Raw genomic sequence first — 12,554 nt, 5'->3', positions numbered from 1 at the left:
AGAGAGCAGTCACATTACACCGACGAATCTCCTTTTCTCCCACCATAGCCTGAACTCAAGGCTTTTTTGATAGCACAAAAACAAGCTGCATGCCTGATTTTTCCAGAAACATATGTTTGAGTTATAAACACAGATTCATATAAAAATTTATGGACAATATTGCTATAATGTCTCCCCAGCCCCATCACAGCAGTGTACCAAATGCTATTGCCTTCCTTGTAACTGTTTTGCATTCATAAAATACACAGGATTTATGAGGGGACTTTGCTGAGGAGACAGAAAAACTTTCTTGGTTTTGACAGGCAAAAACAAAAGTGATGTTACCTGAGGAAAGGCCCCATAATTCCAAATATAGCCCTTGTGAGGAAAGATATTTGCCACGTATCGCAGCTTGCCTTTCTTTACGTCTTGCTTAATGGGATTCAATGGCTCCTTTGTGGCAATCTGAGCATGTTGCAAAACAAAAAGTGGGGATCCAGGAGGAGAGAAGATTACTGCAAAATGGCTCAACGAATTACTCCCATGACAAACAACTCAACAAAGCTTCATGCTTTATATTTAAACTTGCCTCATCTCCAAAGGTGGAGTAAAAGAGAGCAAATAACTCAGAACACTTTGGACATTTGTAAATGATAAAACCTTAATGTATCTGGAAATAAAAAAGTCCCTTGACACTGTGGCCTGACAAGACACAACATCAAGTGCAAAGATGAGCGCAATTTTTAAATGCAAATAGCTGTAAAGAGATGGCAGACAGGCTGATAATTATGGAGACCATAATAAATATGGAAGGGCAGATTGGGATTTCTTCCTAATTCAAATAGCAGCTCTAAAGGATTGGTTTTCATCAGGATCACAATAGAAGAGGAAACAGTTAAAAACTCCTCTATCCTGCTTGCTGTGATCCTGATAATTAAGTCCCAGCAGCAGCTGCTACTTACCTTTTTTTAAAAAAAAACACACACAATTTATATATTCATTGAAATATTTATCTCCCACTCCCATCTAGACATCTCAGGGCGCGGTACAGACAATAAAATAACCCAAACCATTATAAAACAGTTCAGAGTAATTTGACAGGCTAAAACAATGGACTGAGATCCAAAACCCAAGAGATAACAGCCAAGCCACGGTTAATGGGCCCTAAAAGCAAAGAGATATTTTTGAAATTAGCACCAAGACAAAAGGAGACCAATGTCAGTGCCAAATAACCTCCATGGGAAGGGCATGTTACATACAAAAATTCATTTAACATCTAGTTTGGCCTCAGGAGTCTATACCAAGTTATAATTACTGTTGCTTACCACTCACACTCTACTTGCATGTCAATGACAAAATCCAAGTCGCCACCCTCAAGTAGCATCAATGTTTCTGCTTTATCTAATGCTGTGTCTATGATATCACTTGTGATAAGATGTAAGAGCGCCCTCCATATGTGCATTAATACACAGAAGGGAAACAGATGGTTTCCCCACAATACCCATGCATTCAAGATGTCTGAAAGAGCTTTGCAACATTTAGATATCCCTTTCAAATTTGGTGTTGAATACACAGATGTTACAACATGGTAGCAATGCAGAGGAGTCAGGCCTGCTGTGCTTTTCTCTCCTCCATGAGTTGGTTCTGTACATGCAACTGTCATCTGAACACTCATACTGTCTCTTTTCCAAGCAAATATGAATTAATCCAGGCTGTAAGAGCATCCCCATCTTATGAATAAATGAAGCATTCCAGGCAGCAAAAAGGAATAAGGCCTTTGTGGTGACTGCTCCCTTATTGTGAAATGTGCTTCCTAAAAGAGCCCATAGGGTCCACTATGTTGTACTTATAAGAATGGCTGCTTTTGGAACAAACTTTTCTTAGCAAGATTACTGCGGCCCGTTACAAATGGGCCATATAGTACACGCAGAGCGCGTACTAGGGTTAGGAAGGGGCGGTGCTTCCGCACCCCCCTAACCCTAGTACGCGCTCCGCGCGCACAAAATGGCGGCGGCCGTTCCACACGGCCACTGCCATCAATACATAATGACCACGCCGCCTCCAAACGAGGTGCGCGTGGTTGTGACGTATTGGGGCCGCGCCACGGCGCCTATGGCACCCTTTGCGCGACCCCGGAAGGAGCTCCATTTCGGAGCTCCTTCCTGCTTTGTGTCGCTGGGCGCAGCCTTCTTACGGCTGCGCCCAGCGACACAAGGGAGAAAGGGGCCAAGCGGCCCCTTTCTCCTCCTCCCCGCCGCCGCGGGGTGTCCTTGGGGCTTGAAGCCCCAAGGACACCCTTTCCAGGCTGCAGGGAAGTGGCCTTTTGCCGCTTCCCCGCAGCCTGGAAAGCGGCAGATCGGGGCCTCGGAGGTTGCCGTTGTGGCATCTGAGGCCCCGATACACCGGGGAAAGCAGCGCCTACAGGCTGCCTCAAAGGGGCGGTCTGTAACGCGCCTGCATTTATCCAAAGAAACAAGAGAGGTTTCAACCTATTAAGTGGGAACTGTGTGATTTACATGAGTAGAGATATTCAGGGGCAAAAAAAAACAAAAACCCTTAAGGGGGCAGGAACAATAACACTGCACAAAGCAGGCCTTCGATGAGGACTGGGCTGACCTAGTGAAAACAGTACACTAAGTATTCAATGAGGGGAAAAAGACAATGGAATGAATCATCCTTAAAAGAGGGCATGCTTGGAAGGCTGTCATCCTGTACACATGGTGGCTGGTAGCTTCCAGGTCAACAGTTTTAATCCAAATTTTGAAGGAGCTGAACCTCGATGTAAGTTCAGCTCCTTTGACAGCTTTGTTACATCTGGACTAATATCTGGAATGGATATGCCATCCAGCTGACAATGGAATCACCTGAGGCTACTGTTACACATGGCACCATTTTGTTATAGTCTCACTTATTCTCAATAGTACTCAGGTCAGTTTAGAAGCAAAATAGGGAAGGTCCTCACCAAAAAAGGTAATGGTTTCTACATACTTAAGAGCCTAGCCGTGTTACCAAAGCTGTGAAATTACAGCAAATGAATATACCATCTGACAGCAACCTGTTATCTATAAAGCAACATGAGGAAATTGAGTATATAGACTGCACAAGGCTCTCAGGGCTGTTAGTGTGGCCCCTTCAGTGTCAATAAAAAAAATTGGTCCCACTTACGTTCCCAAAATTCTCTACAGGGCATGACGGGGTTATTTTGCTATGTTTATGGCTCCCTGGTCTGCTTTAGGGCAGGACTGCTTTCCAACAAAAAGTGATTTTGAAGGTGACTTTCATGTTGCTTCCTGTTGTTTAAAAGGGACTTCTCCTGAACCTAAACAAGCTCAGAGAAGGCCAACAATATGCTTCCCATGCCTCCTAAAGGACTTTTGAGCAATGTTTGAAGGCATTAGAGGGTTAGAGGGTCGGGGACTTTGGGGCTTTTAACTGGATTTTTTAAATTGTATGTTATTCTATTGCTGTAATCCACTTTGATTCCTTTGAGAAAAAGCAGAATATAAATAAATACTATTATTATTATTATCATTATTATTATTACTGGGGAAGCCAATGCAGCCCTCTAACCCTTGACAGTTGCCCACCCCATTATAGAGTGACAATAGTACATGAACCTGCAGACTATGGACAGGAAGGAGATGACAGGACAGGCGGAAGATAGAAAGGAACCAGAAACCTGAGTATGAGAGTTTACCTATGTAATCTATACCCGTAAGAGCGCTGAGACACAGATCACTGTGTGGCAACTGAACACAGCTGGAGTGGTGATTCTGATCTCAGTTTTATAACCACTCCAGAAGCTTCTGATATTGAACCCCTGTTGGAAATAGAGTCCAAGACCTGGATGGTCCCTGAACAATCTGGAAGATCTATGAGAGGTGTAGCCATAAAACCAAGAGTCAATATGCTGCCTACACCATGGTTTTGAACCCTGAGCTGGAAGACTTCTGTGAGGTGCTGAGGGTATGTTGTATTGCTGAACATCCCACTGTTTGCAAGCTGTTTTAAGAGTTCTGGTTACACATTTTTGATGCTACCTCCATTTTAGCATTTGTCCAGCGAGGCACTTCGACAATCATGTTAAAGATGATCTTCAAACAAAGAAAAAAGGAACAAATCAGATTGGAAAATGAAACAAAAACATATTAAAACAGGCAATGAAAATGGCACAGATCCTCTTTAGAGGCATCAAACTGTTTCCTAGCTAACAATGGCATACCAGCTGAGAAAGCTGCATCTGACTGCAATTATGGAAGAAAAAGGTAGAATCTGTTGAACAAAGGGGTAGCTGGGGAATTCCCAAAATCATTTTGCTAGCCAGATTTTCTACAGTGATGGGGTCAGGGTTGAGCCACAAGCAGCTGTAAGAGTGGAAAACAGAAAGTGAGGGAGTCACTAAAAATGGATAGATGAGAGGGGGAGAATAAATGTCGAGACCTACACTAAAGTCTCTTTCACGCTATTTAATTATAGCACTTTGATATCACTTTAACTGCCATGGCTCTATCTTAAAATATCCTGGGATTTGTATTTCTGTGAAATATTTGGAATTCTCTGCCACGGGGTTCGACTGTCTCACCAAACTACAGATCCCAGGATGCTGTTGAATACAGCTATAACATCGAAAATAATATCAAAGTGCTATAATGATGTAGTGTAAAAAAGACATAATAGAATTTGGTTGTAGTTACTTGTAACAAGCTATTTTTTTTGGAGGGGTGTTCAGAAGAGCAATACAAAATTACATCCCAAAAGTTACTTTTAGTTGGAATGAATGAGAAATAGTAGGAGATGCTGTCCAAGAATGTCTGAACAGCCCCAGCTTACCCAGCCTGTTTTAAAGCCTGTATGAAATAAATATCTTGGCTACATGAAGGGGAAGGGGGAGAAATCAACTGAGAATAGTGAAGACCTCCCTTCTCTAGCTGGCTCCCTTCACCCTGCAGATGAAGACCTGATTTCCACTTGCAAAAGAAAAGATCCTTTGATAAGGCCATTGGGATAGTGTCTGGAAGAGGCCGCTGTGAACTGGCATGTAAGTCACTTAGAATGAATGAGCCTGGTTCTCAGTCATGCTTATGGAAGTACATGGCCAAGTTCTATTAATGGAAAACTATTTCAGTGAACATCTTTTGTCTTCCTTATAATTCTTTCTCTAGCAGTTTAGTTGCTTATGCTTATCCTTCATCAGAAATGCCTACAGTACTAGCCTTGTACCCTTCCTTTGGTAAAATGGATGGCTTTCAAGCCTTGGCATTTATATCTTGAAGGATTTGGCAAAGTTGGGAAAGTTACTTTCTTAGACAACAGCAACCAGAAGCCTCCATCATCATGGCCAGTGGCCATTCTGGTGACAGAATCCTGAAGCTTTAGTCCAAAAACATAACTTTTTAAAACATTTTCTTATGGAAATATGATTCAAATGCCCAGCAAGAGTGGTAGATTTTGGTGAAGTTTTTGAATTTTTAACTGGGAATTCACCATGTAGGTGCAAGGAACAGAAAATATCAAAAAACCTCTTTGACCTCTAGACCTTTCACATGACTCTACCATGAACTACCAAGAACAAGGAACTAAATAAAGCAGAGCTCTTCAACACTCAGCTGTTCTGAGTTTTAAAATATGTCCCCCCCTACCATGTTGCAACCCAACAAATCAAACACTGCACAGTAAACAATCTTTCTGTGATCATACCTCATTTCCAGTAGTCCTTGATCTCTTTGCAGGAATCTCCTTATCCTGTCCAGGAAAAGATAAAAAGCACTGTACAGTTGGCCCTCATCATTTGCAGCTTTTGGGGATTTGATTATTTGTGGATTTCATTTATGTGTTCTCTCTAGGAATCTCTAAGTCATCCAGCAATGCTCTTCTGGAAGTTGACCACAGAGTCGCTGTGGAGGACCCAGAAATTCCTAGAGAAAACATATCTCTGGGCATTTGTAGGTCTTTCAACATGATTCTATGGTTAACTTTCAGCAGATGTTGACCACAGAGGGCCAGAGCAGATAGGCAGGAAAAAGGAGCTCAATTCTGGGTTTTCTGAATGCGGGTCAAAATCCTGCTGTCTGCACAGCCTGCTCTGAAAGCAGGCCAAACACCCATGGGCAGACGCACCATGCAGTGCCAGGCCATGCCACTGTGTTACTTGTCTCGTCTCCCCACCAGGTATGTGCACCAATGCACGAACATATCACCTGTGACCACCAATTAAATGCCCCCTTTCCCCCACTTCACTTGATACCCCCTTGTGGGACTGTCTGGTGTGTGTTTGTTGTAATTACATCCATTGTAATATTCGCAACCTGCTGTGTTTGTTATACAGTTGTGTTATGGGTTGTGTGACAGCTCAGTGGTACAGCTGGCCACGAGTGCACAGGCACACTCGAACACCCCATACGGTAAACAATGGTACTGGTGGCTGGTTCCAGGGTACATGCTCCAGACTGCTTCCATACACTGCCTTGCTTTACTGCATTCCTGCAATGGTGCCACACTGTTTATATGCCGGTGCAGTGATGTACATTTTCTATGTTAAGTCAGAGTATCAGAGCTTCTTTTCACTCAGGTTTTTAGCTGCTTCTAGAATCCTTTACTGAGCATGCATGAACACCAAAACAGAGAGAAAAGAGAAAACTAGATACACCCACCGCACCAGCTAACACACCCGCATATTAAAGAAGCATACATCTATATGTTTGGCTACCAAAATGGAAATCATAAGAAAAGTGGATGCTGGTGAAAGAAAACATAATTTCTGGAAGCATTTTGGAAGACATTTTCAAGCAGTCTCGAGAATGTTTCAAATGCTTTTTGTTTGAAAGGTTCAACTCACTGGTGACTGCATTTCCAATGTTAGTTTGTGCATATTGTTAGTTTTCAATAAAAAAAATGCTGAAACATACAGAATTGCTCTTTTTTGTGTGGTGTAGAAACCTATCCCTATTTTTTTCTACTTATTTCTGGTACCACATTTTCTGTTAAAGAAGTCATCTCCAGGATTTATTTTGTTCATGGAGATATACCTGTAATATGTTCCAGGACTTATTAATCTGTTTTAAACATGATTGAAGGCTGATATAAAAATGTTATAAAGAAGTGAATAAGGCTCTCAAAGCCATATGCTTCCTTGTAGCCTGTAGAAATAAACAGCTGCCTCCTACTCATGAATGCAAGAAGCTTTATGCAAACTAGAACTTGGGGAAGTTACTTTTTGGACTACTGTTCTCCAAATACTCTGGCTGCAATCCCCCAAAGTACCATTTCCAAGCTATGATAAGAATATAAGAGTTACGCTGGATCAGAGCAATGCCTATGTAGTCCATATCTGACCAGATGTTTCCGGGAAGGCCACAAGCAGAACATGAGTGTAACAGCATCCTCCTACTCGCACTCCATAACAACTGGAAAACGGGGGTATACTATCTCTTATACTGAAAGTAATACATAGCTACCATGACTAATAGCCATCAACAGCCTTAACCTCTATAACAATGGTAGCTTCCAGAGTGAACAGAAAAAGACTGGTCTCCACATGGTTATTGATGGTCTGAAAAGCCCATGCTTTTCAATATTTACTGGGGCATCCATGGTGAATGTGCTCTGCGTTTTATTTTGAATTTCAAAGGGTCTGTCTGAGGTACCAACCTTACCTCAGGGAGAGGATTCAACCCCATGAATAGCTCTTCTGAAACTAAAACCCACTGATACTGCCTGCCACTGCTCCATGAATTTGTCCAGCCTTAAAGTCAACCAGTTTGGTAGACATGCTTACATCCTGCAGCAGACAAATTAATGTTATAATTATCTGCTGGATGAAAAAGTCCTTCCTTTTGTCCGTTTTGAACCTCCCACCATTTATTTCCATTGTTTTTAGAACCACAGCAAGGTAATTACTCTGACCGTTGATGATTCTCCGGAGTCCTCCCCAGCCTTACATGGCAATGCTGTGGATTGGACTGGGAACCTCGTACACACAAAGCATAGTGCTCTATAACACAGGGCTACAGTGAATCAGACTGTTTGGACACTAAGACTGGCAGAAGCTCTCCAGATGCTGGGGATGAACTTGGCAGTGTCTGAATGTAATGCTCTGCCACACATTATCCCCCACAAAGTGGCTATCAAATTCAAGCTGGCTCCTTTCACTGCTCCTCCTGTAAGTAGTCCAGACCTGTTCAAAAATATTATGAGTGAAATGACTAATGACTATAAGTCCACTGCTCCAGGTTTGCCAAAAGTGACACCTGCTTATAGTCTGGAATCTAACCAACCAGATAGATGTTACCTGGATTAGCAGTTCTCCTATTTCAAAGCAGAGACTGATGCAAGGGACAGGAATATGGTAGAATCAGCAGACTGTCATTTTGGAATTTTGTGAGGGAGAGAGTCGAGAGTTACATAAAAGTAAAGCAGCTTCTCTTTCGTACTCAGAATGTGGAAATAACTTGTTAGAAGTAATGCCATTACTTCATTTTTTGAATCAGTGCCAATGCTCTTATTTCAGTGTTAAAATGATGTTATATTTTAAAGTAATGGATTGTATCTATCATCATTGTAGCTCAATATTGTGGAGAAACTGGTGTGTATAATGGGGAGTGTTTTTAGTATTCTACTTGTTTTTTAAATAACAGTATAACAGTGCATTATTAACAAGTAAAATAATGTTATTTTTTTAAAAAATGGATGGCAATGATAACACATGACCTAATTTTTGTTGCACATTAAAAATATTTTGCACCTGCAGAGTGTTAAATATGTTGTGAAAATCAAGCAGAAATAATGCTAATTAAATCCATTTTAACTGCAGGTTGTAGCATAAAAAATCATGCAAAAGTCAGGTGTGTGTGTGAATTCTGTATGGTCTCCAAAATACATTTTTAAATCATGCTGATTCCTGTATTCTGTTGGCCCTCCACATCTGTGGCTTTGACTTTTACAGATTTGATTATAAGCGGCTTTGATTCATATGTTCTCTCTAGGAATTTCTAGGTTCTCCAGCAAAACTCTGCCAAAAGTTGACCATAGAATTGCGCTGGAGAATCTAGAACTTGCTAGAGAAAACACTTCCCTAGGCATTTGTAGGTTTTCCAGCATGATTCTATGATCAACTTCTGACAGATGCTGACCATAGAGTTGCACTGGAGGACCTGGAGATTCCTGGTGTTCTCTTAGGTTAAAAGAATAGTATTTCTTCATCCCTAACCCCAGCGAATGTGGAGGGACCATTGTATTGTCATGGGTTCTTGCTGTTCAACAATCACACAGGGCTGGTGTTGACCCAGCTACAGTCAAAATACTCTACCACAAGGGTGCATAAAGTTTTGAGCTCAGAGGGTTGCATATAGACATGCACACTGTCGTGTGTGTTCATAGTAGTGAATAAACACCAGTTTCAGAAGCAATCTGCTGGGGCTTGGGAGAAGATTTCATCAGTTGCAACTGAAACTACTGTGTATGCAAAAGAAATAACAGCATCACTAGAACAGTGTCTCTTGTCCAAGACCATGGAGTTTATCACACGAAGGAGATTGGGAGTTTATCCCGTGAATATCCCTGGGAAAATCACGTAATTACGCTTAACGATTTCACACGATGTCGCACAAAACCCGCCATTAAAGTGGTCACAAAGAAGCATTAACAGACATCTTTTTACTTACAGGATTTCAGCGACAATGCATTTCCGATATCACTTTATTTGCACAATTGCATGTGATAATCATTTGCGCAATTACTCGCCATTTTTGCTTTATTTGCGGGATGCTTTAAATGTGCTTTAATCTCTCTTTAATGTAGAAATTAGCCCCAGTGTGATAAACTCCTAACACAGCAAAGAGGGATGTGGGACCAGATAAAACTGAACCTGTCTGACTCAGACTCCCTTTGACTCTACTACTTGAACGTACAAAAACCCACCCAACAGTTACTGCGGTGAGCTGTACTTTAGAAACTCGTCCAGATTTAAAAAGGTCTCCTGACCTCTGCCAGTTTGAGATTACAGTTCAGAAAGTTATTAAACCCGGTTCTCAAAACTCGACGAGGCAAGAGGGCCTGAAACGTGGATGAAATCAAACATTAACTTTTATAATCTTTACTGACCTGTGAGTGAAAACAGAAACCATTTTTTAAAAACCCTTAGTAGACCTCACCTCCCGAGAGCTTCGACAAACGAAGAACGTTGTAGTATTACATAATTACCTCATTTGAGCCAGCGCACAGAGGGATGTCATGGAAGGGGGAAATATATTTTCCTTTCGAATTTTCTACAGGATTAAAGAAAAAATGTGTAAGCAAACATATATAATAAATACACAGAGATTTTGCACATTATCTTGGTGTTTGGGTAAAAAGAGTAGAATGTGCCTTGCAGCTGCATTTGAATGAACGTGTCTCAGGCTGCATCCACACTGCAGACATAATCCGGTTTGACACCACTTTAACTATGGGATTCTGGGAATGGTAGTTGGTGGTGGCGCCTCTGGTGTTTTCAGCGTTTATTTTGCCACGTCCCACGTTTTTCTTGAATGTCCGTACCGCCAAGGAGGACAAGGTACCGCAAAATGTCAGACATGTGAGAAAAATGTAGGACATGACCAAGTAACAGGTCAAAGCACTCATATAAATAGCCGTCCCTCCACATCCGCGGATTCCTTATCCAAGGAGTCAACCATCCGCAGCTTGAAAATATGTTTTAATATATACATTTCAAACGGCAGACCTTGATTTTGCCATTTTGCACCAGGGACACCGTTTCACTACTGTTTCATCGTAGTTAATGGGACTACATCAAACCCCAGCAGACTCCAAGGGGGCCACTGTATACATGCTTCTTAGTCATGCTCAGAATGGAGGACATTTTGATTCTTTTCGGACAGAAGGTTGAAATGGAGGCTGTGTCCTGGAAAAGGAGGGCATCTGGTCACCCTTCTAGGCATCCACCTTTTCTGGGACATGTCCTGCATTTCAACCTTCTGTCCGAAAAGGTGGATGCCTAGAAGGGTGACCAGATGTCCTCCTTTTCCAGGACACACCCTCCATTTCAACCTTTTGTTCAGGAGGTATTCCAAAATGTGTATTATTATTATTCTTATTTTCACACATCCCACCTTTCTCCCAATACTGTATAGGGACTCAGGGCATGAGTTTATATTTCTACCAGCGTTTTTAGCTTTGATTTGGCTGTGTCCTCCATTTTTTCTGGAACGTCTTACATTTTGTGGTGCCTCCTCCCTTGTAGTCATGACAGCTAGTCATACAGTGCGCCCCTGACCTTCCACCAGTACAGTACACAGTAGTTCCCAAAACCACTGGGCTTCAGCTCCCAGAATCCCACACTATTAGGCTCCTGGGAGCTGAAGTCCAATTAGAGGACACAGGTTGGGGGCCACTGCTCCAGTAAGTTTTATGCCCCACCTAGGATTCGAACCCTGGACTCCTGGGTTATATACTATAGTGCAACGCTCAAGCCATTATGCCACCACGGCTCTAGCTAGCTACCTAATTCCCATAATCCTGCAGTAGAGGTTTCTATGTCCCAGCCGGGATTCGAACCGTCGCCTCCCCGGCTCCCAGTCCGACGCTCAACCCACTACGCCACACGGAGCGCTGGACTCCCGCTATGTCCTCATTAAATAAAAGGCAGCCTGGGAGGGTGTGGCCTCCTTAAACCCCGCCCTAGGATGTACTGTATGCATTTATTGCTGGCGAGAAGCCCAGGCCGATTCTCGCAGGCCCCGCCCCTTAGAACGCGGCGGACCCAAGTGGCGCGCGGGGATTCCCGCCGACGTTCCAAAAGGCGTGCACGCGCGAGCGAGCGAGCGAGCGCTGCTGATTCTGAAGCTGCTGCTACTACTTACTGAAGTAGAGGCGGTAGTCCGGCGAGTGGGGCTGGCCGCGCTGCTCGCTCCCATAGTGAGCCATGATGAGGCCGCTTTGCCAGCGGGCGCCCCCTGGCCACGGCTGATGCTGCCGCTGCAATAGGAGCCAAGCTGGTTGCCGCTGCAGCTGAGCCTTAGCAGGGAGTCCCAGCAGCCGAGCAAGAGCCCTGCCAGCGGAGGCGGCCTGCATGGTGCCAGGCCTTCCGTTGAACCCTCCTCCTCGTTTCCTCCTCCTCCGGAGTTGGAGCATGCTCAGCGGAGCCGCTGCTTGGCCCTCCTTTGTTGACTTGGCTGGGAACTGGGCAGGCAGCCCAAAAGGCAGCAGGAGGCGGGGGGAGAGAGCAGGCAGGTGGCTACATCCACACTGCACACATAATCCGGTTTGAACCCGCTTTAACTGCCACAGCTCCATGTGATGGAATTTTGGGAACTCTAGTTGGTTGTGATACTAGAGGTCTCTGACACAGAAGGCTAAATGTCTCTCTGCTCCCCCCAAAAAACTGTAATTCCCAGAATTCTGTAACTAAGCCATGGCAGTTAAAGTGGTGTCAGACCCGAATATTTCTACAGTGTGGATGCATGCAATCTCTGTTACGCTGCTGAATGGAATTTAGAGACATAGTCAAGTGAAGTCTGGAATATCAATAATCAAAGGGATCCTGTAGCACTTTTGAGTCTGACCGTGCAAAAGAAATACGC

The 12,554-nt window shown here is 43.3% G+C and overlaps 1 protein-coding gene across 3 annotated transcripts in view; it reads right to left on the bottom strand.

The window, feature by feature from the left end:
- LOC149313082 (inorganic pyrophosphatase-like) overlaps window positions 1-12,074 on the bottom strand; it is a 48,690-nt gene extending 36,616 nt beyond the window's left edge. For 2 of the 3 annotated variants that reach the window (XM_089526029.1, XM_089526031.1), the window contains exons 1-5: window positions 11,835-12,074; window positions 10,177-10,241; window positions 5,677-5,721; window positions 4,020-4,073; window positions 325-444 (exon numbers count right to left, since the gene is read on the bottom strand). In XM_089526029.1, coding sequence (XP_089382155.1) covers window positions 325-444; window positions 4,020-4,073; window positions 5,677-5,721; window positions 10,177-10,241; window positions 11,835-12,045 — 495 coding nt within the window. In that variant the 5' untranslated portion in view covers window positions 12,046-12,074. The remainder of the gene's footprint in view (window positions 1-324; window positions 445-4,019; window positions 4,074-5,676; window positions 5,722-10,176; window positions 10,242-11,834) is intronic. The other variant, XM_089526032.1, reaches the window with a different exon arrangement.
- Between the last annotated feature and the right edge of the window lie 480 nt (window positions 12,075-12,554).

This window comes from Sceloporus occidentalis, unplaced genomic scaffold (genome assembly GCF_023333645.1).
Source record: "Sceloporus occidentalis isolate IW3139 unplaced genomic scaffold, rSceOcc1.0.p SCAF_5, whole genome shotgun sequence".
In the NCBI taxonomy this organism is placed as follows: Eukaryota; Metazoa; Chordata; class Lepidosauria; order Squamata; family Phrynosomatidae; genus Sceloporus; species Sceloporus occidentalis.
Note: the sequence above shows the minus strand (reverse complement) of the source record. Positions and strands in the feature narration are given on the sequence as shown.